This window comes from Dermacentor albipictus, chromosome 1 (assembly GCF_038994185.2).
Source record: "Dermacentor albipictus isolate Rhodes 1998 colony chromosome 1, USDA_Dalb.pri_finalv2, whole genome shotgun sequence".
Taxonomy (NCBI): Eukaryota; Metazoa; Arthropoda; class Arachnida; order Ixodida; family Ixodidae; genus Dermacentor; species Dermacentor albipictus.
The window spans coordinates 188,115,202-188,139,885 of record NC_091821.1 but is presented as its reverse complement, the minus strand read 5'-3'; the positions used below and the strand labels follow the sequence as shown (position 1 = coordinate 188,139,885).

General features: G+C 43.0%; 1 protein-coding gene across 2 annotated transcripts in view; it reads right to left on the bottom strand.

Moving 5' to 3' along the window:
- Galphas (G protein alpha s subunit) overlaps window positions 1–24,684 on the bottom strand; it is a 199,699-nt gene that overhangs the window by 42,177 nt on the left and 132,838 nt on the right. For both annotated transcript variants that reach the window (XM_070530669.1, XM_070530670.1), the window contains one exon: window positions 12,985–13,052. In XM_070530669.1, coding sequence (XP_070386770.1) covers window positions 12,985–13,052 — 68 coding nt within the window. The remainder of the gene's footprint in view (window positions 1–12,984; window positions 13,053–24,684) is intronic.

Here is a 24,684-nt window from a genome sequence, read left to right as displayed (position 1 = left end):
GAACTATTCGCAACAAGATCTTGCGACACGTCCTTGACAAATGTTTCATACCTAATTGTAGGGCATGCGATACATTCGCAGTCGTCAACGCACAGCGTTAACACTCCTTCGGATACTTTTTAAAGAAATAGTTATCAAAAAATTAAACAAAAGCTGCCGTTTCTGAATTTGCATAACCATCCGACTAGAAATTCTACGCTGTAAACGAAGTTATGCGGAGCTGGAAAGCCAACGTGAACGCCTAAAGAGCACTGCCTTGCTATGTGTGCATTCACTCTGCGAAAGGTCGTCTGCTGCACTCGAGCATCGTAGGCGGCGCCACGGTCGTGGAGGGAGCGTAAAAGAGAGGAGAAACAAGGAGGCGTGAAGGCAGAGGAGGAGTGTCACTACTTTACGAAGTTTAAGGGGCTTTACTCATTGTAGGATCACGCCCATGAAAGGAATATTTAACTTACTGAACCTTTCCTTCTGCCCCAAATGCTCCCGCCTGACTCTCTCATAAGATTTACCACTACAATCAAGTATTGAAAGTTGCTTCTTTTTCCACCACCTTGGTACATTTCAGCTACAACCGATCCCCTTTTCTAAGTAAGCTTGCCATCGTCTCGCACCAACTATTATGATTCTTTTGTCCGAAGAACAACCACTGACTGGAAATGCCTTCCCTCCTCCATTGCTGCCATTGCGGATATAGAATGATCCGACCGCCTTGGAAAATGCCTTGGAAAATTTTTTTGTTATTTCACTGCACATGTTTGTGTCCATACCACTCCTTTCTATAGTGCCTTTGGGCCCTGAAAGTATTCACAATGAATAAATAAATTACATAATTAGTCCTAATTAATGCACTTCTCAAATATTATCATCATCATCAACGTATTTTAAGTCCACTTCAGGACGAAGACCTCTCCCTCCGATCTCCAATTACCCCTGTGCTGCGCCAACCGATTCCAACTCGCACCTGCGAATTTCTTAATTTCATCACCCCACCTAGTCTTCTGCCGTCCTCGACTGCGTTTCCCTTCTATTGGTACCCATTCTGTAACCCTAATGAATAAACAGTTATCTAACCTGCACATTACATGACCTGACCAGCTTCATTTTTTTCTCTTAATGTCAATTAGAATATTGGCTATACCCGTTTGTTCTGATTAAAACCACTCTCTTTCTGTCTCTTAATGTTATGTTTATCATTATTCGTTCCAATGCTCTTTCAGCAGTCCTTAACTTGTTCTCAAGCTTCTTTGTCAGTCAACAAGTTTCTGCCCCATATGTCAGCACCGGTAAAATGCACTGATTGTACACCTTCCTTTTCAATGATAATGGTAAGCTTCCAGTCAGGGTGTGACAATGCCTGCCGAATGCACTCCAACCCATTTTTTCTCTTCTGCAAGTTTCCATCTCATGATCAGGGTCCCCTGTGAGTAATTGACCTAGGTAAGCGTACTCCTTCACAGACACTAAAGGCTGACTGGCAATCCTGAACTCTTGTTCCCTTGCCCAGCTACTGATCATTATCTTTGTCTTCAGCATATTATTTTTAAACCTCACTCTTATACTCTCTCGCTTAAAGCCGAGGCTTGCGGACGTGCGCCTAGCGCCTGCCGCGCTTCGCGAGTAATGCTGGTTTGCATCCACAAAGACGCGCGACAGCGCACGCTCAGTGGGCTCACTCACAGATGCCTCGGCAGGCGCCACTTCGTACTTTGTTACTGACAGCGTTTCAAGATGCTTCGATATTTATAAACGTAACTGGTATATTTTTATAGCTGTTAGATCAGTGCAAAAAGGAAAGAAGAACCACATTCTTGCACGATATGAATCTGCTTCACTGAGAGTTAAACGCTCCGCGCCGTAGCTGCGTAGCCAGGCGCGCTGACGCGAGGCAACCCAAGCGCGCGATAACGGAGAGGAGCTGTTCCCCAAGATCATGCCGCGTTTCGACGCGTACGAGCCACGCCGCACCGTATGCGCATGCGTGGGTGCGTGAACGCGAGCTTGCGCGCGTCCGCAAGCGTACGTGTGGTCTGGGCTTTAGGTCCTCAATTATTTCTTGTAACTCGTCCCCAGTGTTGCTGAACAGGACAATATCATCTGCAAATCGAAGGTTGCCGAGATATTCGCCGTTGATCCTTACTCCTAAGTCTTCCCAGTTAAACCCTTTCAGGGTCAATGACATGAATATACCGCGCTGCCTGTACGTTCAAAAAGCGCACCAATTTCCCAATTTTTTCTTTCCTGGCATGTGCTGTCACTATGTGGGAATACAGGGAATTTTTTTTCTCGCGCTTTTCTCTCTCGCTTTTTGCTGCATGGTTTGTTTTAGAACTAGTTCGCTCCGGTGCGTCTCTATACTACTGCTCACGCATTGGTGTGCGTGCGGGCGGACGGCGGCTTGGGTTTTGTTCTGCGGGCAGTTCCGACTTCTTGTGCTCGCAAAATGGATGGCTATCTCATTACTAATCACTCAAAGGGCGGCCACCTGTTTCTCGCTCATTTAGTGCTCACAGGGGTGAGCATAGGAAGGATGCAGCCGTGCATGCGTTTCCTTTTCTTTTTGGAGGGAGACTCGCTATATCTAATTGCCTCTGGTTGACAATAAAATGAAGATTATCGGAAGTCTGTCACACGTTTTGCTTTTTTTGACGGGCACACAACCACACAGTTTTTTTGGGTGCGCTCACCTACACACTTTAATTAGGCTATGGATGCAAATATTAGTGTAAGAGCAGGAACATTTGGGATTTACGAAATATTCTCGTGTGTGCATATTCAAGGCCTTGAACAGTTATTTCCTTTTTTTATTGTTGTAATTCATGAATAAACAGTAGATATATACCAATGCAAAATATTTTTTTCTCACTTTACGGTCACCCTAGAAAAATTACAGTAATTTTTTTTCGAAATACGTCCCTCAGAAGAATTGGAATCCGCAATAAAAAAAAACCCACCCTGGGTGGCCGCGTATCTCCAAAAAAAAAAAATCGACCCTGAGAAGGTTAATAGCCTGAAGACTTCTTTCAAGCATGCAGTGAATAGTATTGGAGAGATTGTGTCTCCTTGTCCGATTCCTTTTTTATAGGCATCTTCCTACTTTTCTGGTGGAGAATTAAGGTAGCTGTTGTTACGGTTGACGTGTAACACCCCGTGCAAGAAGGATGATCGAAAGAGAATGCCTAATCGAAATGGAGGATGGATCCCTAATTTGCTATGGGTGTCTCAAGTGGTTGCCGGTCTGGCGGGCGCCCCGCAGTGATTGTGGGCCCCTTTGTGTGTGTACGTGACAGGAGAAGGGGCTGCTTTCCGCGAAATCAAGGATATTTAGGATTTTACCGGAATTCAGGCAAGTCAGTTTTGTGGAATCCCAATGTGGATGATGATGACTATGTATGAGGTTTCGCGGTGCAAGGGCCAATGATGGCCAAAGAGCACTACCCACAAGGTGACGGAAGGTTCATGAAAGAGAAAAATTGTCATCAATAATGTTGATGACAAATTTTCTTTTTCATAAACGACAATTCTACAAAGCCTTGTGACATTAAGTAATGTGCGCTATCAGAAAATAATTAGTAGCAGCAAAGACAGCATGATACACACGCATAGCCACAGAGGGAAACTAGCTGTGTAATTTTGCAAAATGGGGAAGTTCTTAACTGCAATTCTCTTCCAAACTTTTTCAGACCACTGGCATATTGCATGCGATCGTTGTGTGATGCCTGATGACTATAGATGTGCTGTCAAAAAACAGAATCCAAACACACTAGCGCCAATGACACTACAGGTGAGAACCTGGTACATTTTCAAAATTAGCATGTTCTCTTAAACATTAATGCAGCGACCCATATGAGATCAATGATGCAGAATCAGCACAAGCATAAAATAATTGAAGCTTTCCACATTGTAAAGTGTGCAGGCATTTGAATCAGCCAGGCTTTGGTATTTCTATCAACAGAAGAAACAGCTTTTCTTTGATGGCTCATTATTTTCTTGTTCATGTGACCTTCGGGAATTGTCTTCATTGTAGCAAATTTTTCTGAATGAACTTTCAGTTGCGCTCTTCCCGTGTTTCTTCCAAGTCACCCTCGTCCATTTGTCGGTTACTTACAATGAATCCCCTTCCAACTTGCCAGCTTCCCCATCTTTCTACAGAAATGAATACAAAATTAAATTAAGGGGTTTTACGTGCCAAAACAACTTTCTGATTATGAGGCACACTGTAGTGGAGGACTCCGGAAATTTTGACCACCTGGGGTTCTTTAACATGCACCTAAATCTAAGTACACGGGCGTTGTCGCATTTTGCCTCCATCTAAATGCAGCCGCTGCGGCTGGGATTCGATCCCACAACCTCGTGCTCAGCAGCCCAACAATACTAGCCCCGAGAACAACTTAGAGGGGCGCTGCGAGCGCCACTCGCGTGACGTCAGGGCACGGATTCGCGCCTGTCGTCTGCTGCAGTTCGGGCGCTGTGCGGATGCCTTCTGCAGTGTTTGTTTGTTCGCTCTCGTTCCCAATGCTTGTATACTTATGACGGGCCTCTCAAATATATATTTTACAATGTCTTCGTTCGCAGAAATGTAATCAGGGAGCTTGTTTCCTAGACGACAATACATTTCTCGAAGGCAATGCTATAGTGCCACCGGAGGGAGCTCAGACCAGCCCATTACGTTTTTTTTATGCACGGATCTACACTTTCCAGTGGTAGCTCACGTGAATAATAAAGGTGTAGACGCAAAAGCACAGCACATAAGAATCTAGTTAAGATTCCATACCCACCATGGTGCAATATGCGTGTCACAATTAAACGCTGACTATATATGATTTCTACAAGATTGATCTTGATTTTAACCCGCTAAAACATGTTTGCTCACGACGAATAGTTCAGGATATAATATCGAATTTTTTTATTTCTTCACAGAAACCCTCGGCAGTAACACGAGGACTTAACTACCACTGGAGTTTAGATTCGGCCAGCACCACTTGCTTTTTTAACTGGTTCTCAAAAGTAGGCCGTTTTTCACCGGTTAAATTTAAGTGGTGGTAACTTGAATCAAAGCTGACTCAGGTTCACTGCTGTTTGCAGCACACAGAAAGGAATGTACCAATATTTATTCACTTTCCGTGCTACACGTTCCACTCACTTGAGCAATTAACTGGTGCTTCTTGCTCGAGAAACAGACATGAATCCGTTTAAAGAACTGACATAGGCTGCTCCAGACAAATATTTGAGTGAAATATGCCTTTTGGACCGGTTCGCTGCAACGAGCAAGAAGCCAAGGCCCACTCATTAGTAGTGTTGCACATATTTAAGATATCATTGTTCCCCAGTGGAGGTGAAGTGTTCATGTGAGACTTGTGGTGTCTTCTTTAAGAGGCAGGTATGCGAGGTTTTCTTTTATGCACTGATAGAGCAAATAGTTTTCAGTCTGTGTAATTAAACAACGCAGGATTGAGACATGTTGAGATAGAATGTGCTTGCATTTTCCATTTCAACGCAGCTTAAGCTGCGCTGTAGTGCCTCGAGTATGCTATAGGCATTGTAATTGGAGCTGTAAAGAGCTACTTCATGGTTTCAATTCGAAGTTGTAGTGAACTGCTGGGTTTCGCGAACAATGCGCGCCTCGCCATAACGATAGTAGGTTGCTTCCGTTGCGGGAGGGGTGTGCCATATCGTTGATAAAAGCTACAGACGGTCACTATGACACATTTCATCGTTCGCATTTGGTTGCTTCTCTACCTTAAACGCGAAATTTTCTTTCATGTGATTGCTGTTATGGTATTCGTGAAGTGTATATATACTATACACAATGCACCGTCGTGTTAACAGCCAATGCGTTTCTGGGTGCCCATTTCAGAGAACGGTGAAAGTAGTACCAAACCTTTTCACACAACATGCGTGCCTACCTCTTCCACTTAAGCCTTAATACAGTTGCCACATTTGATTAAAACAACTCACCAGAGTGATAAGAATCATGATGAAAGCTTTGCTAGGCAGTGTCCTTCTAACGCAGATTTATAATGTTGACATCAAATTGAAGGTATTTCTTCCATGTAAAATGCTATGTCTCTCATACCTAAGTAATAAGGGAATGTTAAGTGTTTAGAGGAGCATCATAAATAACTTCGCATGCTGAATTTGCAGACATTATTTTTAAGCAAAATTTATGAACAGACAGGGTGCATATATGCATTGCCAAACGAGTAGACCCCTTCAGCGCTACATAGCTTGCGATATACAAGTCGCAAATTTTCATGACTCACGCGGTTTCAAAGAAGAAACTGTTGTCCACGCATGGCAACAGAAATAATCCGAAATAACCTTTAGTAAGTACAGCTCAAGCCGCCAATACCCCAAGCACGCACCGAGAAAACGAGCGTGCACGGCAGCCGAGCAAGCCGGAGCAAGCGGCGTCCTGGCCGTAACGTCACTCGCGAGAGGGTGCCACTCCAAATTCTCTCCGCTAATACACTGAGCAACCACGGCAGGTAGAAATGAATACAGTGTAAAGCTGCAAGGTGGAGGAACATTCATGAAAAGGGAAGCTTGCATCCACTAGACAACAGCATAAGCTGCTGTATGCTTTCCCTCTCATGCAACTTGTCCTACATAGATGAAAACAACTTCTGCAACATTTCAGCCTGTTTACAGTTCTAGAACATTATTTTGCACACAACATGCATGCACATACCCCACTTCAACCTCCAATCAGATTTGACGACTGTACTCATCCTCATTCAATGAGGTTAAAGTGCTTTCATGAGACCCTGTCTCAACAAAGTGAGCAACCTCACTTTGACCTCATCTTAACGTCATTACTGAGGTCAGGTCGTTCAACGCAACCTTACTTTGCGAGTTCAAGTACCCAATATTGAATGTAGCCAAAAAACAGCCACCAAGGACAACATAGGGGAAATTCCTTGTGCTTAATAAATGAAATAAAGAAACGATAAATTAATGGAAATGAAAATGGATGAAAAAACAACTTGCTGCAGGTGGGGAACGATCCCACAACCTTCGCATTTCGCGTACGATGCTCTACCAATTCAGCTACCGCGGTGCCGTTTCCCATCCACTTTCTTAGGTATTCATGTTTCATAGTAGAACTCTGGGAGTGTTAGCCAGCGCCACCACCCACAGACCTTTGCGGTGGATGTAGAACATCCTTTTAGCTGCAGGCATCCCAAAAACATGAATGCTACCTGAAGGCATCAATGTTGCCAGATTTGAGACCCTCGTTATGAAATAAGTGAGAAGAAAGGGGATTAACCGAGGGGCCCGATTTTTATTAGTCATATCGCAAGCCAACAAACACTGGCACCAAGGTCAACATAGGGCAAATTACTTGTGCTTAATAAATGAAATAAACGACAAATCAATGGAAATGAAAGTGGATGAAAAAACAACTTGCCGCAGGTGGGTAACGATCACACAACCTTCGCATTTAGCGTTCTCGTGACGCCTGCGGCTGAAAGCATGTTCTACATCCGCCGCCAAGGTCTGTGGGTGGTGGCGCTAGCTAACACTCCCAGGGTTCTACTAGGAAACATGAATACCCAAGTGGATAGGGAAACGGCCGCGGTAGCTCAATCGGTAGATCATCGTACGCGAAATGCGAAGGTTGTGGGATCGTTACCCACCTGCAGCAAGTTGTTATGTTCAGTTGTTTGTTATGTTATGTTCAAGTTCTTATGGCATAATATGTTGAGGTAACACCTATAATACTCATACTGCATCTTTCCAGACAGTTCAGAACCAAGCCATCAGAATAATTACTTACAGCCCTCGCTTTTCTAATGCCACTTCCCTACTACACGAGAATAACATACTTACCATATCTGGACTCACTAAATACAACCTAGGTATTTTTTTCAACAGATTAGTGAATAATTAGCTACCATCGATCCCATTTTCGCCTTCTAACCTGATGATTCATAGTACCACCAGATTTGCGTTGAATAACAATTTTCTTTTACCAAGAATCCATACTAACTATGGTAAACAGACTGTAGAATTCTCTTCCATATCAATATGGAACACCCTTCCTTTCACAATAAAAAACACAAGATCTTTATCACATTTAAAAGAGAACTAAAAATGCATTTTTATTGACAGATTAATGACAAGGATTACTGTAGTCGGTCATTGTTCGCTTTTTTCTTCTTTTTCTTTTTCCTCTTTTTTTCTTTTGTTGTTGTAAATAAACTGGTGGTATTTTGTTCGCGCACAATTTTGCTGCTACCATGAGATATGCTAAACCTTGTTATTTTTTGTAATCAATCCTGTATTTTGTTCTGTAACCGTTCTTTTCTTGTTGCTTGTATACTTCCTTATTATATGCTGTTGTTGCTTTTAGATGTTAACTACAATAACTGTTCTTGTACAGGAGGTCCCGATACAGTCTTTGACTATGGGACCTCCTTCTGCATACTAAGTACTTGTAATTGTCACCCAACTTCTAATAATAAATTTTTTATTCTGATTCTGATTCTAACGTTAGCCGGGACACACAGTATACAATAGATCGGGGTGAGTGTCATTACTAAGCCGGGTGAAGCAGCAGAGGCTTCGATTCCACAGGTGAAAATTACTTGCTACCTTTATTCCATTTTTTTAACTGCAAATTAGAGATATTGGTGAGTTTTTTTCTTATCTAGCCACTGCTGCGATTGTGTTCAACGAAACGATGTGCGAAATTCCGCTAAGAAGTGTTAGAATAAGGGGTAGATCTATGGGCTCGTGACTTAAATTTGATACAAACTGGGATACATAGCGCAAGAATGACACAGCGACAAGCAGGAACACGGGACGACCGCTAACTTTCAACAATTGATTTATTGCAGCTGGTGAGTGTATATATACTCACTGGAAGGAGATTCTTGTTGTTGAGAAGGAAAAACATGGGGTAAAGTGCAGTGCAGTAACTGTCTCTCAGCAGAGGACACCTCAACCACGCTGCACGGGGGGGGGGGGGTGAAAGTAGAGGGAGAGAAAGGGCACCAAGAAGCAGCAGCATGCAACGGGCAATGTAAAAGCGATGGAGTATACTCACTGGGACGCCATTGCAACAGACACACTGAAGGGAAGGAGGAAAAGCAGTCATGTGACTACTATGCCCAAAAATCCCAGTGTGTGTCTGTTGCAGTGGCGTCCCAGTGAGTATATATATGCTCACCAGCTGCAATAAATCAATTGTTGAAAGTTAGCCCTCGTCCTGTGTTCCTGCTCGTCCCTGTGTCATTCTTGCGTTATGTATCCCAGTTTGTATGTATCCCACCAACTCGCCCAAACCTCTTCCCTGTTAAATTTGATCTGAAGTGCGAGGCATTGAATAGTCCGCAGGAAAACCCAAGAAGAAAGGAGCTGGTTGGTACCAGGTAGCTAAAACAGTGTGCTTTTCTTTCTAAATACTTATCCAGCAATTAGGTTTTGCCACAAACCACACTATGCTGCATTTGCACTTCAAAACCACTGGGGCCAAGCTTTTTTTCCCCTGTGAAGAAAGACACTCCCGTCTGCAAAGCTCTCAGGAGAAATAGTTACTGTTGACAGTTTAAACTTTTTGATACCAGGAAGCACTCTTGGAGACTGGGCGGCCTTTCATGTTTGTTTTCTGAATTTAGATGCAATAGTGGACCAGTGGACCAGAGTTTTTTTTTTTTCCCTTCAACTGAACTTTGAAATGTAGAAGTTGGTCAACACATCTGCTGTTTATTCTGTACCAGGATTTTAAAAATTCTAGAAATCCACTATGACCTAGGGCTCCAATCTAAGGTATAACTTTTTCGACTACAGGCTACATTTCTACTATGGGGCTTTTCTAATTACCTAATCTGAATACTTTGAGCATACACCAGTTAAAAAGCTAGGTGTGGCCATTTCAACTCTTTTTTTGTCAGATTTGCAACTCTATGAAGTCCTTCAGCCTCAAATGCCTGTCTGAATTTTGACGAACTAATTGAACCCATTGAGTATTTTTAATACTGAAAAACAATATATTCGAAGCCATTAATCTTTCCAAGAAAGGCAAAAACAGGAATATGTCATCTTGCTCAAAGCGTGTTTAGCCTGTGAACAAGCACTGACATGTGCTAAACCATATAAGCTGATCGTTTGCAATGAACATTTCACACTGAACTTGATTGTATTAGTGATTGCATGATACCGGTCTTTATGTTTCTACATGTAATCTTCAAAAATCTTTCTAGCACCCTTTGGCATCACTGGGGTGTGTGCTCTCAACAACTGTTTACAAATATATGGCAGCCACTCTGAAAAGGTCTTTCTTATTTCTGAGATGCTTCTGCAAGTATATGGCTGTTCTACATTTTGGCCATTCAAACTATTCAACATATTTGTAAGGCCGGGCATGGATTTTCTTGAACTGATTGTTTTGTCATTGTCGTGATAAATAGACCGAAATAGGGGCTCTATAAGAAGTGTGCAAGAGCTGCAATGTGAAGAACAACATGTCGCAACAAATAAAGTCAAAAGTCAAGGCTCATCTACCCACATGATTGCGCTGCCCTATCTATCTGAGGTCTATTCGGACCATTTGCACCCTCTATATATGCCATCCTTTATCATGCAACGAATGACAAAGCCCAATACACAGTGCGATTAGATATAGCATGCATCGCACAGTATTCTGCCATAAAAAAATTATTATTTGCTGTCATTATAGTAGTCTTTCTATGAAAGGAGTTCTTTCATGGCCTTCCCAACGCCCTGTAATAATATGGCAGTAAGGTTAGAAACTTCGCAAATCAATGAAAGAGAAAGGCTTCCTTTAATGTGAGCCTTCCTCGACGGAAAAAAAAAAGTGGAGTATGTATACAAAATTTTCGAATGGGCTCTATAAACATGCTCTGGTTGTACGAAATGTCACTAGTAATATATGCTTTTCATTGCGTATAGTCCTTTTTTCCCTCACGCTAAGATCAGCCGCCACTCATGAGAACAGGCGAAAATGAGCAAGCAAGTTTGTCTCACCAATTACGTGCAGTGAAGCTAAAGCTCTGGGTCACCCCAGCCAAGTAGAATAGAAAACAAGAAAAAGGGCTCCTCCACTGTCCACCTGTGATCCCTCATTGGGCAATGCCAACTGGCACAACATAGGTGAGCCTTTTCCCTACTTAGAACACACAAAATTGCGCTGCACAGAGTTAGTGAGACTGAGGCAAAAACCAGAGTTGTGAATCTTCAAAAAGCCAACAAGGGTTACTCTATGGCATGCCGGTAATTCTTTTGTGACCTTTCCATTCCCGCTTCAATGAAGCAGTGGTGCCAGGCACTATAAGTGAGGAGTGGCACTCTAAACTGCCCCGGTGGCCGTCAAGGAGTAAATTTTATTGCTAAAGCAATTATATGAACACTCCCAAGTGCATTTTTGCCGTCGCCGTGACGTTCCGTATGAAGTCCAAGCGCAATAACACCTTTGCTGCATGCTGTATGTGAGAGTAAGGTGTGCGAGGATGGGTCGATGATCTCAGCTCAATCTTGCGTGCGCAAGGAGGGCAAGGTTGTACTTTGGCAGTAATGCGCTGCCGTGTGGGCTTCATCTTGAAAGCAATCTGCTTTGAGGACAGAGTCTAAGTGAACCAACAGCTTGTAGCTTTGCGTGTGCGCTGTGTTCTCGCTGCTCAGTTTGCACTGAAGTGATAGACGGCACGAAGGTCACTTCGCTTGCTGCTGCTGCAGTGCTTCCTCACACCAGCGTTTTAACAGCGAGCGTCCACAGTCACCAAGTGTGATGTGTGCCTATGCGTGCTGACACCATGCTTGTTAACATAGTAAGCGAATGCTTACAAGTTTATCCAACTGATAAAACTACTATCCTTACTTATTATGGCTGTCTAATAATTTGCTATCACAAATGATGCTTTGCCTTTTGAGCGAAACTGCAACTTTTTTTCAAACCACAGACAAGTGGAAACCCATAGCGGTTGAACTGCCATCTTAAACATAAAATTGAAGCAAAATTAAATAAATTTCATCCTGGCACCCATAGTGGGCATAAAACAGGAGAAGTTATGTAGTGGAGCACGCACCATCACTCAGGGAGCCAGACTATTCCAGATAAACCATGGTCATTAGTGTTAAGTTTTGTCAGGCATGGCATTCAGCAGTGGATATCGATTTATGAATGTTGCACATGAATGTTCTCTTCTGAGTACATCTGAATACGTTTCATTACAGCATTACTTGATATAATAGTGGCACATTCAGCCACCACTATTTCAACTACAAAACGGCATGTAGGTCTGCACCAAGAATGAACCAAGCTCTCGTTCGTGCTGTCTGTGTTGCAGACCTTACAGAAAAAGCTTGAAGGCCAGTGTTACATTTGAACCTCGACTGCAGCAAACAGTTGCTGGAATGACTCAAATGAGCTGCAGGGCACACCTGCACAAGGTTCCTGCTCACAGTTGCAGCAGTCCACAATCAGGCAATTCACAAACCATTGCAGTCATGCAGAGTAGTCTTAAAACTTTTGACATATGTGGTGGTATCAGGCCAAAGTAAAATACGAACAACAAAAAATCAAACCTCTTCATGACCATTACATGAAAGTGTGATATGCCACTACTGAAATCCATTGGAAGCCAACAACACAACCCACCAATTCCCGCTACAAAGGTTAATAAAAGCTCAAGCTATATTGGAACATCAGGAATGAAACAAGCTGACGTGCCCAACTTCAACCTTGCAGCAGCCGCAGAAACTAAACTTAGGCCATCGTGCATGGCTAGGAAAGTAGCCTGAAGCACAAACCACTGGAGTTTCACACAAGAACAGCATGCTTTATGCACAGTGAAGAAGTGTGGGTGATTACATAACGCAATGTCAGTTCACTGCATCATGCATGCACATCTCTTGGGAGGCTACAGCAAGAAGCTTCATAGACAAAGGTGGAATTGGCATATTGTTGCACAACATGATATGTGCGCAAACACTGAGGAAGAAAATTATAACACAGAGACTTACCAAGAATTCATCTCTGATGAAGTACTTTGCTCGAATGACTTCAGGGTCTTCTCCCGTTTCAATAACAGCTGGAAAAAAGAAAAAGAAAGGTGAATCTTGGCCATCAGCAGAATATTTACATTGGCCTGCTTTACAATAAAAAGCACCTTCTATGCTTAGAGGCAGTCAAGACACAAAGCTAGCATACACTACAATGGATTCTTCATGTTGGTCAGTTACAGCAACCCCAAGTAACAATGATATATGAAATGCAATAGGGGAGGGCCCTGAATAGTCAGACCACAAAAAAAATTCTTTAAAATGCTCAGTACAAGGACACTTGATCTCTATAAGAATGGCCCCACCCAGAGGCTTCAAAAGTGCTTAGCAGATGGGATGAGTGATGGGGCAGGGAAGCAGTTGCTTGGCAGAACATTTGCAGTGACGGTGAGATCTGTATGGGGCAACCACAACCCCTGCTCACCCGCTTCAAATGCCATGGGTCCACAGGGACAAGAACTTAAGCTGAACATGTGATTAGTTCCTCATGTTAGACTTTTTCAGCAGCAGTGTTAACAGGGCAGGTTAGGGCTAACACTACAAATCTTTTATACTAGCAATAGCAGATCATCTTAGTGATCTCAATAGGCAGGTAAAAAGCCTGTCGAATGGTGATGCTGCCAATGTTGCTTTAATACTTTTAGCTATGCCACAGCTAGCATTACGTCTAGATGCTTACCATGGTAGTTTTCAGCCTATACAATTGTTTGTATACCTAAATTCATGTGTGAATGCATATCATACCCACAATGGGCTGTTTACACAAACTTAAAGAAGCACTGACAAAATTTTCTGTCATGTTTTTATTTCTTGATTGGATAGCTGCTGACTCAGTACTTCTGCAATGGAGTCTCAATTCCTTGAAAGCGCAACAAATACACTAACATTTAATATGAATAGCTCAAAAGACGTGCCAAGGGCAGTGCAGCTTGGGATGTGAAAAAGACTATCCCATCAATGAAACCTGATGTGGTAGTCTCACGGTACCAAAGCCATGTACACATACACAAGCACTATGATCGTGCTGTAGAAAGCTAAGTCCATTTAGAACACAGTGGGGCAAGAGGGAAAAATGGGTTCCCCTACATTTCCAAAAGAACCACCCAGTCGTAAAAGCCAATTTGGCAGCTTTCTGTGACACAGTCATTGTATGGTCTTCAACCATTGCATTGAGCTGACTGGCATGCTAATAAGTTGTGATGCTGCATGACCGCTACCTCTGCCTTTAGCAATGTGAAAAGCCTCCTTTTCCACATCCAAAGCTGCACTGCATTTGGCACATGTTTTGAATGCATTGCATAAAAGATAATTATTTGCAAAGTTCTCCAGAATTTGAAGCTTCATACCGTAATTATGGAGTTTACAGCTGCCTAAAAAAAAAATGGGATAAAATCTTTTTGTCAGTACTGCAACCTCCCCTTCGTATGTGTATCTTCATATCACTAGCAAGTGCATAGCAGTTGCCCCCCCCCCCCCCACACACACATTCAGTGCAATAAGAAAAAAGAGGGAGGGGCACACACAGGTATACTACACCATGAAGTGCTTAAAAATAAAATAAAAATTGGGCCACCATAGCTTTTAATGCTCCATTAAAAATAAGATATACGTAATCTAAAACAGCCAGCACTTTTTAAAACATTTTGTGAAAAAATATGAAATTGTTTGTGTAGCTCATTGGCCAGGCTGGCACAATCGGCAAAACGCATTGATTGTTAAATTACAAACTTTAGTGCTTATATGAACCCATTAAAAAGCTGAAAGCAGAAATGCGGTACATATTTGTAGCACTATACAATATGCTACCTGAGAGCTAATGCACTCCCTGTCATCTTTACAAACTTCTTTCCATAATCACTTGCAAGGCGACTCAAAATGCTTAGAACAAGGTGGATATCAGCATTTTACTGCAGCATCAGTTAAAAACTAGAACCCAGGTTTATAGTGTCCCTGTGTCTGCCCATCCATCCTTTCAGTTGCGCCAACAGCCATCATCGTCAAGTCGTCGCTGTCCCCACGGATTCCTCTGTAGCAATGTGCACTTGCAAGCTGGACAAGCTAAGCATAGCGTTATTGCACAGCTCTGGCATTTCCTACAAGGAGTTGCATCTTACACAGACCCTAAGAATGCCCATGCACATGTTTCGGAGGCCACAACAGGTAGTAGTGGATTAGGATGGCGTGAGCATTGCAAAGAAATTGTTTTTGAAAAGATGCGGTGTCTGCAACGACAGCTTGCTGCTATTGCAGTAAATGAGCTCCTAGCCTTAGGAATTGCTGCAGACAGCCAATTTCCTCTTCTACAAATGCAGTGCTTGTGGGCTTGAGCGAACAACTCTGTTACCATTCAGGAAAACATTTCTGATGGTGATAGTGCTCATGAAAGTCAAGGCCGACAGATTTTGCTGTGGTCCTGTTCGCTTTTGAAATTGAAGTAAAGGCGATGGAATGCCCTTGATAGTACTGTGTCACTCAAATTCTTCTTCTAAGAGGTGAGGAATGTATAGTCATACTTTTTACACTTCTACAGAAAATTTTTCGGTAGATATGGTTTGCGTCTTCAGTTCAGTCTTCAGTCTCAATCAGTGGCGTGTAAGTGTGCAAACAACGAATGCACAGGCTCACTGGGAAATAGGAATTAAAAGTTTTTTATTGCCATCTTTCTATCCCAACATACTCTTGCTAATGTTAAACATGCCATGGTTTGCTACATCCAAAATATACCATTATGATTCCTTGGGAATGTTGCAGGTTACAACATGCAAAGAAGTGGCTCATTTCATGCCACTTTCAATATAGCAGCATGAAGGACAACACAAAAGCAGCTAATAAATGTACCACCATTCAAGCAAAGGTTAAGGTGGGCTCTCAGTTTCCTTCCAACTCATGGGACCTTGCTACTGGCACTGTGTTGAGCATGGTTTATCTTCGCACTGTGGCTCTGGCCGCATCTGTTTCAATGGCTGACATATTTGTCTACTTAACGGTAGAATCTGTGCTAATTCAATGCACCTTACGGTGCAATTGAGATGTGTTAACCCACAATTCAAAAGGATTTCAAGGTGATGCCACATCCCGAATGGGCAGGGCGCATTATGGACCAGAGTACGCTCGCCACTAAAACTTGCGTTTTCCTTTCTGCCAAAAGATGAAAAGCAAAGGTCGAGTAGAACGACAACAATAAAAACCGTGAAGAGTGAGATACAGGGATGTTGTTGCTGTAATGGCATGATGTTACAGATAAAAACAGAAAGGTCCTGTCCAATTTGGAGAACTGTCACTTCTGTATTGACAGTGGCATGTTTTCTGTGATAACTGAAATGACGAGACCTGAAACTGTTCAATAAAAAGACTTTCTAATGCTTTCTTTATTGATGTGAAATTTCAAAAACAAATAATTCAATTATTTGCTCCGATATTCTTAGTAGCTTTTAGAATTATCTACTACACATGAAAGCTGCTTTTAGGAAGGTAAGGCTGGTGTATACTATCTTGCAGAGTTCTGGAACAATAGCTTTTTGTGGATTGCATTACACTACGTGGCCTATTACATACCATGACAAAAACAAGGTCAAACATGTGGGCACCTATAGACTTACAGAAGGGTGACAAAGGAGCAGCCATAATGAAATAGACTATCTTACGCAACCTGCTTCTAACAGTTTCCGATGGTAACATATCCTTCCAACTTATTCATTCATTCTGTGCTAAAATTGTTTTCTATATAAATGAAGAAATAAAGATAAAGCTTTACTAAATTGCTCATAAAAACCTTATTGCCTAAATGTGTGACCTCACAAATTCAAAATTTTTATTGTCATATTTGGGCCATTTTGGCTTCAAATAAGTTCTTAAAACTTGCTCTTAGGTTGAGCCTTTGGTTCCTTCAGAATGCACTGTAATGCTTCATCAATGAAAAATAGTCCGCTTAGATCGATGCAAATGCTACCCAAATCCACACAACTTTCAAGAGAGACAGTTAGGAACTTGAGGGCAGCACCACCCACCAGATTTTATTTTTGCGTTTTTTCTGCCTCACTAAGTCTCCCACCTCACAGTAGAAAATAATTTCTGTAATTCATGAAGCATAATTAGTGTGCTAGCACAGCTTAATTTAGGTTTTTTTTTTTCATTGTACATGTAAGAACTATCCACTTGATATAAAATCTAATTATTAAAATTATGTGTCCTAACCATCTTTCTTTAATTATATAGATTTGGAAAACATTAAAATCTTGCTCTACAAGTGCATCAATTCAAAAGGTGCAGGAAGATGACAGCATAAAGCTTGCACAGAAGTTTAAAGGAGAGGGAAGCAAGGACCATTTGTACATGCTTGCCTTGTTAGAATGAGAATAAAATCAGGCCAAGCAGTTCCTTTACAGAGAACACCTACCTGCAAAATAAATGTTAAATATACAGGGGAAGTAGGGGCTGCGCTTTCTTGTGCAACCATAATAAAAGCTCAGACAGAACAACTATAGGATGGTGCACTTGCATTGATGCCAAAAAACAAATGCAGAGGAGCTGCTGAAAAACGCTGGACAGAATTGCTAATGTTTCGGCTCATCTGCACTCTAGCACTCAGTTGACCCAACAGCAACTTCTGTTCTGCATTCTGACCAAGACATCCAAAGGCAGACTAGGCAAGGCATGCGATATACTTTCACAGAAGTTTCCTAATGAAAAAATTGATTGCAATCCTGAGGACGTTCAAAGAATGTGCTCAGGCCCAACAAATGAACTTCATTAGAAGGTTTAAGGCTCTTGCAGGGTTGGATTTCATGGAGTTGTTTGGGATGGACCACTGTGAATGAATCTAAATGCAGATACATTTACTTTACATTTACATTACATCTACATTACAGATAAATGTAATGTAGATAAAGGACACATGTAGCAGCAAGAAAATGGAGATGTAGAACAACACCACGATCAAATAATTTACATAAACTGAATGAAATAATTTGTTGCGTGAATTTTTTTACTCGCAAGGTTACACCAACGTAAATTTTACATGAATTACATCAATGAACTCCACCTCTTTAGTTAAATTTTGACCTTCCGATTCCCCCCCCCCTCCAGTATTCATGCCCAGGAAAAAAACTAGAAAAAAACTTCTTTTCACAATCTATGATGGGAGTGGCCAGTCATTTTGTAGCAATTTTTGAAGCAGGTAAATTCTCATTTTGGAGCAAATTGGAGCAGAGAAATTCTGATTTTGGAGCAATCTGTAGCACATGTATTTTATTAGTGGAGCAATCTGGAACAAGCAGATTTTAATTTAGAGCGATGATATGATTAACTAAGGTAACAGTCACAAAAGCTTGCATTCCGCAGCATTAAAGAAGTGCTAGAGAGCAGCTTAAAGGCATTTTTCATACTAATTTTGTATCAAATTCTGGTGAAGGAACTGAAGGTGCTTCCCAATATATGTGAAAAATAAGGTTCGCAAACACCACAGTGGTTTATTCAAATACATTTCCAGGTAATGTAACAGCAACTGGTTCAAACAGATTCTGCATTTGGCTAACCACTGCAACATATGGAGTTCGCATTGAGTGAATAAGTGTAAGGCTTTAAGTCCCCTGAATAAGATAAGGTAGCCACATTAGTCCACTCCTGGCCTCTTCATTCTGAGTCCCCTCGATGCTTGCCCTCTAGGATTGCTCTTTTTGATTGCAGCGATCGCGCTGCAATTGCCGCGATATCAGTATTCACAATCACCATGATAGTGGGGCTCAGAGCCATGATAAAGAGCAACTGTCATGGTTCTGGTGCCACAAAAGTTGCTCAGGATTCGGGATCATCGTGGGATATCAGGATTTGTAATCAACGCGATCGGGGGTTGCAAGTCACAATCAAGAGCAACTGTCATGGCACCAGCACAAGTACAAAATGCGAGGCACGGCCGGCAACAAGCGAACGCACTTGTCTCCACAGTAACAAAACCAGCTCAATCATGTGACTCCATCCTACTAAAAGGAACGCACAGATAAGCCCCAGATCTCATTGCCTGCGCTCGCTCACTGGCTCAGGTGGCAAGATAAAACAATGTTGCAACCCTTAGTTTTATTCAGGGGGCTTGTGTGCGGCTGTTTGCTCCCACTGGTGCCCAGAATACGTAAATTACTTTTACACAACCTCGGAGAATAACTACAAGATTAAAGCCCTACACTGTGCCAGCATTTGTTTGCTTCTGCCTGCCGAGGCTATTCTGGCGCAGCATGGCACAATTTTGGAGATTTATCCACTTTCAGTGCAATATGGCATAGCAATTTGCATATCAAAATGGCGAATTTGGTGCAAAATTCCCCCACTTGCCCAATTCTCGTTTTTTCTGAGCGCTCACATCTCTATTTTCCTTGCCACTATATGGACAAAAAATCTGGATGAAAAACAGTGGGATTGCCCTATAACCAGGGTGTCTACTAAATTGACATTTCCTAATTCCCCGAGTTTTCCAGGTTTTCCCCAAGTACCTTCACAAAATTCCCTGAGTGACACAGAACTTTGTTTTATGTCAATACGGGTTGACACCATGTCAACCGGCGCTGTCACTCTGTAGTAACATGTTGAAAAAATGAATTAATCCAATCTGAATAGTAAGGAGCAGCATTTACTCTATTCAAGAAGAAATCAGAAGGGAGGGGTTAGTAAAATTCCCAGTAAAAAAAATATCTTTGAAAAACATGGTTAAACTCATCGCAAATGGAGTCAACATTCTCAAACACGAATAAAAAGGAGATGCGTACAGAAGCATTTTCAAATATCCCCTTCAGTCACGAATTATGATTGACTATGACTACATGTCTGCACATTCAAGCTGTATGTCGGAGCTATTCGCCTGGAGAAACCCCAACAAGTTTTATTGGAAATAAAACATTTGATTGATGATTGAGGATGAAACATAGATGGTGCTTGAGACTCCACTGAAAGCAAAGCGAGGTAGTAGAATGACTGAGTATTTTATGAGTCATCATAATTACAGAACAACTAAATATTTGAATATTGTAATGTCAGTCATGCTATACTTCTTCATAAAAAGGATTACACGCAGAAGTTATTCATTGGTCTCAAACACTTCAAGAAGAGAGAAAGAACAAACATTGAATCTTTTGAATCAGTGAGAAAGTTCTTTCTTCACCCAAGGCAGGTGGTCTCCTCATTCCAGGCAGCCATTGGCCCTTGCTGCTTCCCCGGCCTGGTTCACAGCTATCGCAGGTCCTCCAACTCCGGGGCCACGAGCATGGCCTCCCACGATTCTTGTTAGACTTCTTCTGTACTTTTGTTTTCGGTTCTTGATTGAGCTTCTTGATGGTTGGGTTCAACAAGATTAGGACACCCCATCACCATGTGACAAAGGCTGTCCGGCACCCCACATGATAGGCAAAGACATGAGAATTGGTTCGGGTGCATTCTATGCATCATAATGCCGTGTACATTGGAGTTTGTTTGGAGACGCCGCAGAGTAACTGTCTCGTCTCTGGTGAGACTGGGGTGCGGTAAGGGGTATACCCTTCTTTCAAATTTGTAATGCTGCCGGATATTCGAATATTTTTTTTAGAACATCCTCGGACCTTGTCGCCTTTCGGAACCTCTCTGGCAGGAAAGTCCGGCTTGTATGATCTCAGGCTGTACCGTCTGCCGCTTCGTTTCCTGCCAGTGGCTTGTGGCTAGGGTTCCAGATGACGTAGGTCCCAGGAACTTGCGTGCGCTTCGATATTTCTTGCAGGATTTTCAGAGCTTTCGTGGATATTATGCCTTTTCGGAAATTATGACACGCGGATTGCGAGTCATACAATATTACGGCATTTTTGGTGCATGCGTAGATGGCCAGTGCTACTGCCACCTCTTCGGTCATGTCCGAAGGTCTTGCAATTATTGTTGCAGCGGCCTTTTATTCTTAGGTATTAATTACAATTGCTGTGAAAGCAGGTATCCTTGGATACTTAGCCGCATCCATGAATCTTGTATTAGGGTCTGCAGACAATTTCTTGTGGAGTGCTCTTGCTCTTGCCCATCTTCTTTCCTCATGAAAGTTTGGATGAATATTGCAGGGTACAGGTGCCACTAAGATCGAGTCTTGTATGCGTGTTGGGAGTCTAGATTTTTCGTCCGATTTCGCAGTTGCCTCCACATCGCAGCCCAGCCGAAGGAGCACTCTTCTCCCGGTGGGAATCAATTTGAGTCTTTCAACCTGGCTTGTTTTGTGCGCTTCTGCGAGTTTCTCCCACGTATTGTGCAGGCCGAGTTTGATTAATCGTGCCGCAGGTGCCTTTTCGAGAATTCCCAATGCAGTTTTGGTAGCTTTTCTAATCATGATGTTCAGTTTTTCAATTTCTGCATTCATCAGGGCAAGATAGAGGGTGCAATATGCAACCTGGCTTGTGATGAGCACCTGTACGATACATAGTGTGTCTTGTTCTTTAAAGCTGTGTCTTTGGTTTGCAACTCTCTGAATGAGGTGCGACACTTGGGTGAGCGATGTTTGAAGTTTGGGGAGGGTTGCGGCTCCTGACCCATCTTTATGTATGACAAGGCCAAGTATTTGCAATGACTCCACTCATGGTATTTGGATTCCGTTAGGCGTTATGCTTGGGTAAGGTTGCTCAAAGGCTGGAGGTCTGCCTCGACTTCTCACTTTGAGCACTAGCAGTTCTGATTTTTTGGGTGCACACTGTAATCCGCATTAAGTAAAGTTCGGCTCAATTTACTGCCTCCTGTAGGGTGTTCTGTTGTTGGCCCGTAGATGGCGATTTGGTCCATGTTGTTATATTGCCTCCATAAAAGGTGTGACTGAGCCCTTCTATTTTGTTCAGTTCTTTAGGCAACTGCATCACCGTGATGTCGAAGAGCAAAGGTGAGATTACCGACCCTTGAAGCGTACCCTTGTTCGGCATCTCAAAGTTTTCAGTTCTTAGGTTACCAACCACAATGGTGGTCGTTCTGCCTGACAAGAAGTTTTGTACGTATCGAAACAATCGCTCACCAGAGCCGGTCGCCTGGAGGTTGCGGAGTACCGCCTCGTTTGCCACGTTGTCAAAGGCACCCTTAATGTTGAGTGCCAGAATGGAGCCCTTTGTGATGTTTTCCCAGGCAGTCTATTAGGTCTTATTTGGTTTGTAATAGCACATCTTGCATGGAAAGATGTTGCCACAAGCCGAATATTATTTTGGCAATCAGGTCATTGTCTTCGAGTGATGAGTGAGGCGTTCATGTGTCATGTGTTCCACCAGCTTTCCTGCAGACGATGTCAAAGAAACAGGAGAAACGGGGTGGAGATTCCCTACTTGCAGCGGTTTACTGGGCTTTGGGATCATTATGATTTTGGCATGCTTCCATGCTGCAGGGATCTCGCCTCTCTCCTAGCATTCATTCATATAATTTAGTAGATTGTTTACCGATTCCTTTTTGAGATTTCAAAGGATTTTGTTAGTAACCTTGTCCATTCTCAGCGAGGTGTTTCGAGTTAGCTTTGCCAGTGCAGCCCCAATCGCAGCATGGGAAAAGGGTCTGTCCAATTCTTGATTGGCTGTGCTTTTGTATGGCTTCGGATTACTCTTGCTTGGAGTTTTTCCTCCTGTGATATTATTTTTGATTTCTTCCAGTACTTGCTACTCTGTATCTTGGTAATAGTGGAGTAACTTTGCAATGTTATGCCTCCGTTGTGTCTTGTTTTGTAGAAGCAATTTGAGAATGTGCCACGTCTTTCTCATACTTGGCATACCTTGAAGTAGGTCACACGTTTGGTTCCAATTCTGTCTGCTAAGCTTCTCAGCATACACCTCGGCCAATTGAGTAATACAGGCGATGCGCTGCTTGAATTTCTGGTTGTGTTCCATCTTCCACCTTTTGAGAAGCCCTCTTCAGGCTTCCCATAGCTGAAGGAGGTGTGGATCAACAGCCCGTGTGTCCATTGTGAACTGAATTTCCTCGGTGTGCTTTTTGGCTTCCTTAAAGGAGCACTGACACAAAAATTTGAAGTCGAGATAACTTGTGAGATCAATTTAGTTGGTCACACACACATCGTCTATAAAATATCAGCGGCGAATATCGCTTAGAACATATTTAAAATCAATTTTAAAGTATGTGCGCGCAGCCAACCGCAAAACGGAGCACCTCGCGACATTGACATCAACCGGGATTGTAAATAGCCAAGACAACGCTACGCCACGTGGCTACGTCACGAATTTTCGTTGGCTGCCATGCGGCTTACATGTGCTCTTCTCCTCTGTTGTTGCTTGTTCTAGCTGTTGTACTTATAGTGGGACGCTCTCCGTGTCGCTGCAACTGCAGTTTTTGTCATGTCCATCGGGATATTTCCCACACTATCAGCTTGACTGCGCTGCCACAACGTCCAACGCCGATTTGTTGCATCTTATTATTGATGGTGGTCGATGCGACGGCTTTGTTGAGGTTCGTCCTCGCCATCGCCGGCCGCAATATCTGAGTCGCTAAGTGAGTGGCCACGTCTAAAGCGCGAGACACATGGCGCGATTTTCCGTGCGATCTGTAGTACGGCGCGTCATGTGCGATTTGCCGCATGCGCCGATTCGGAACACATGGTACGAATGAGCGCGAGGCCACCCAGAACCGGCGCCCCTGCGTGGAAGTTCGGAATGCTGCGCAACTTCGAACAGAAAGTGAAAGCAACCGTATTTGCACAGCTATCTTGTTTGAAAAACAAACGATGACAATATAAACACGTCTATGCGAGCACTGTAGATGTGTTTCCGCAAGGCCGCGTTAGCAGTATCGGATCTGTTGACAGCCGCCGATGGCCAAGAGCCGGCAGGCATAGCTCGCTGGGCCACCGAATCCGATCCCGGCTGCGCTTGTGACACGATCGCTAGCAGCTCGTATAACGAACCACAAATATTAGTCGGCACAACGTGTACAGTCGCGATCAATTTGAAGGTGATCGCTTGAGCGATGACCAAAACTAGGAGCAGCGCCACGTTATGTCATCACCGTCGGTCGAGAGGGAAACATCAGATAGCTCCCCTCTCTTTCTTTTGGTGTTCCCTGAAAAGCTGTCACTCCCGTCACCGTTCACGGCATAACCTGCGAATTTATTTCGATTGCGTTATGAGCTTTTGCGCAGAAGCGTCATTGTTAGCCAAGATATGCATTAGGAAGCGATGCACACAGATCATTGCCATGAATGGGAAACAAACACAAAAATGTGGCGAGCTGGTCTTGGGGGTAATGGTTGCCGCCTGGAAAAGCATAATAGGGGAAGAAGGCAGCGAAATTTTTATCTTCGCAGTTCCGAAATCGGCCGCTATGTTGCTTGGAAGGCCCGCCGGTTGATGCTCGCGCGATCACGTTCAAATTGATCGCGACTGCACACAGTTATGTCACGCTTAAATTGCAGCACATTTGATTTCATTGGCGCCGACAGAAGCGAACGAACATGCCAAGCGAGCTTGCGATCGCTGGGAGACGATGTAGGCCTAGCTCGTTGGCCGTCTATCCAGGGCCGAAGGTCCTTGAGATGCGTCCGCAGCTCGTAATAAAGCGCCTAAATTCGTCAGCACAATCAATGCCTGAAAACTTATGTTTCTCTTAAGTGAAAATACGGTTACTTTTCCCGGTGCGGTTAGTAGCTATGAGTAAACAGACCAGTCAGGCGAGCCGCTTCGTATACAGACGATT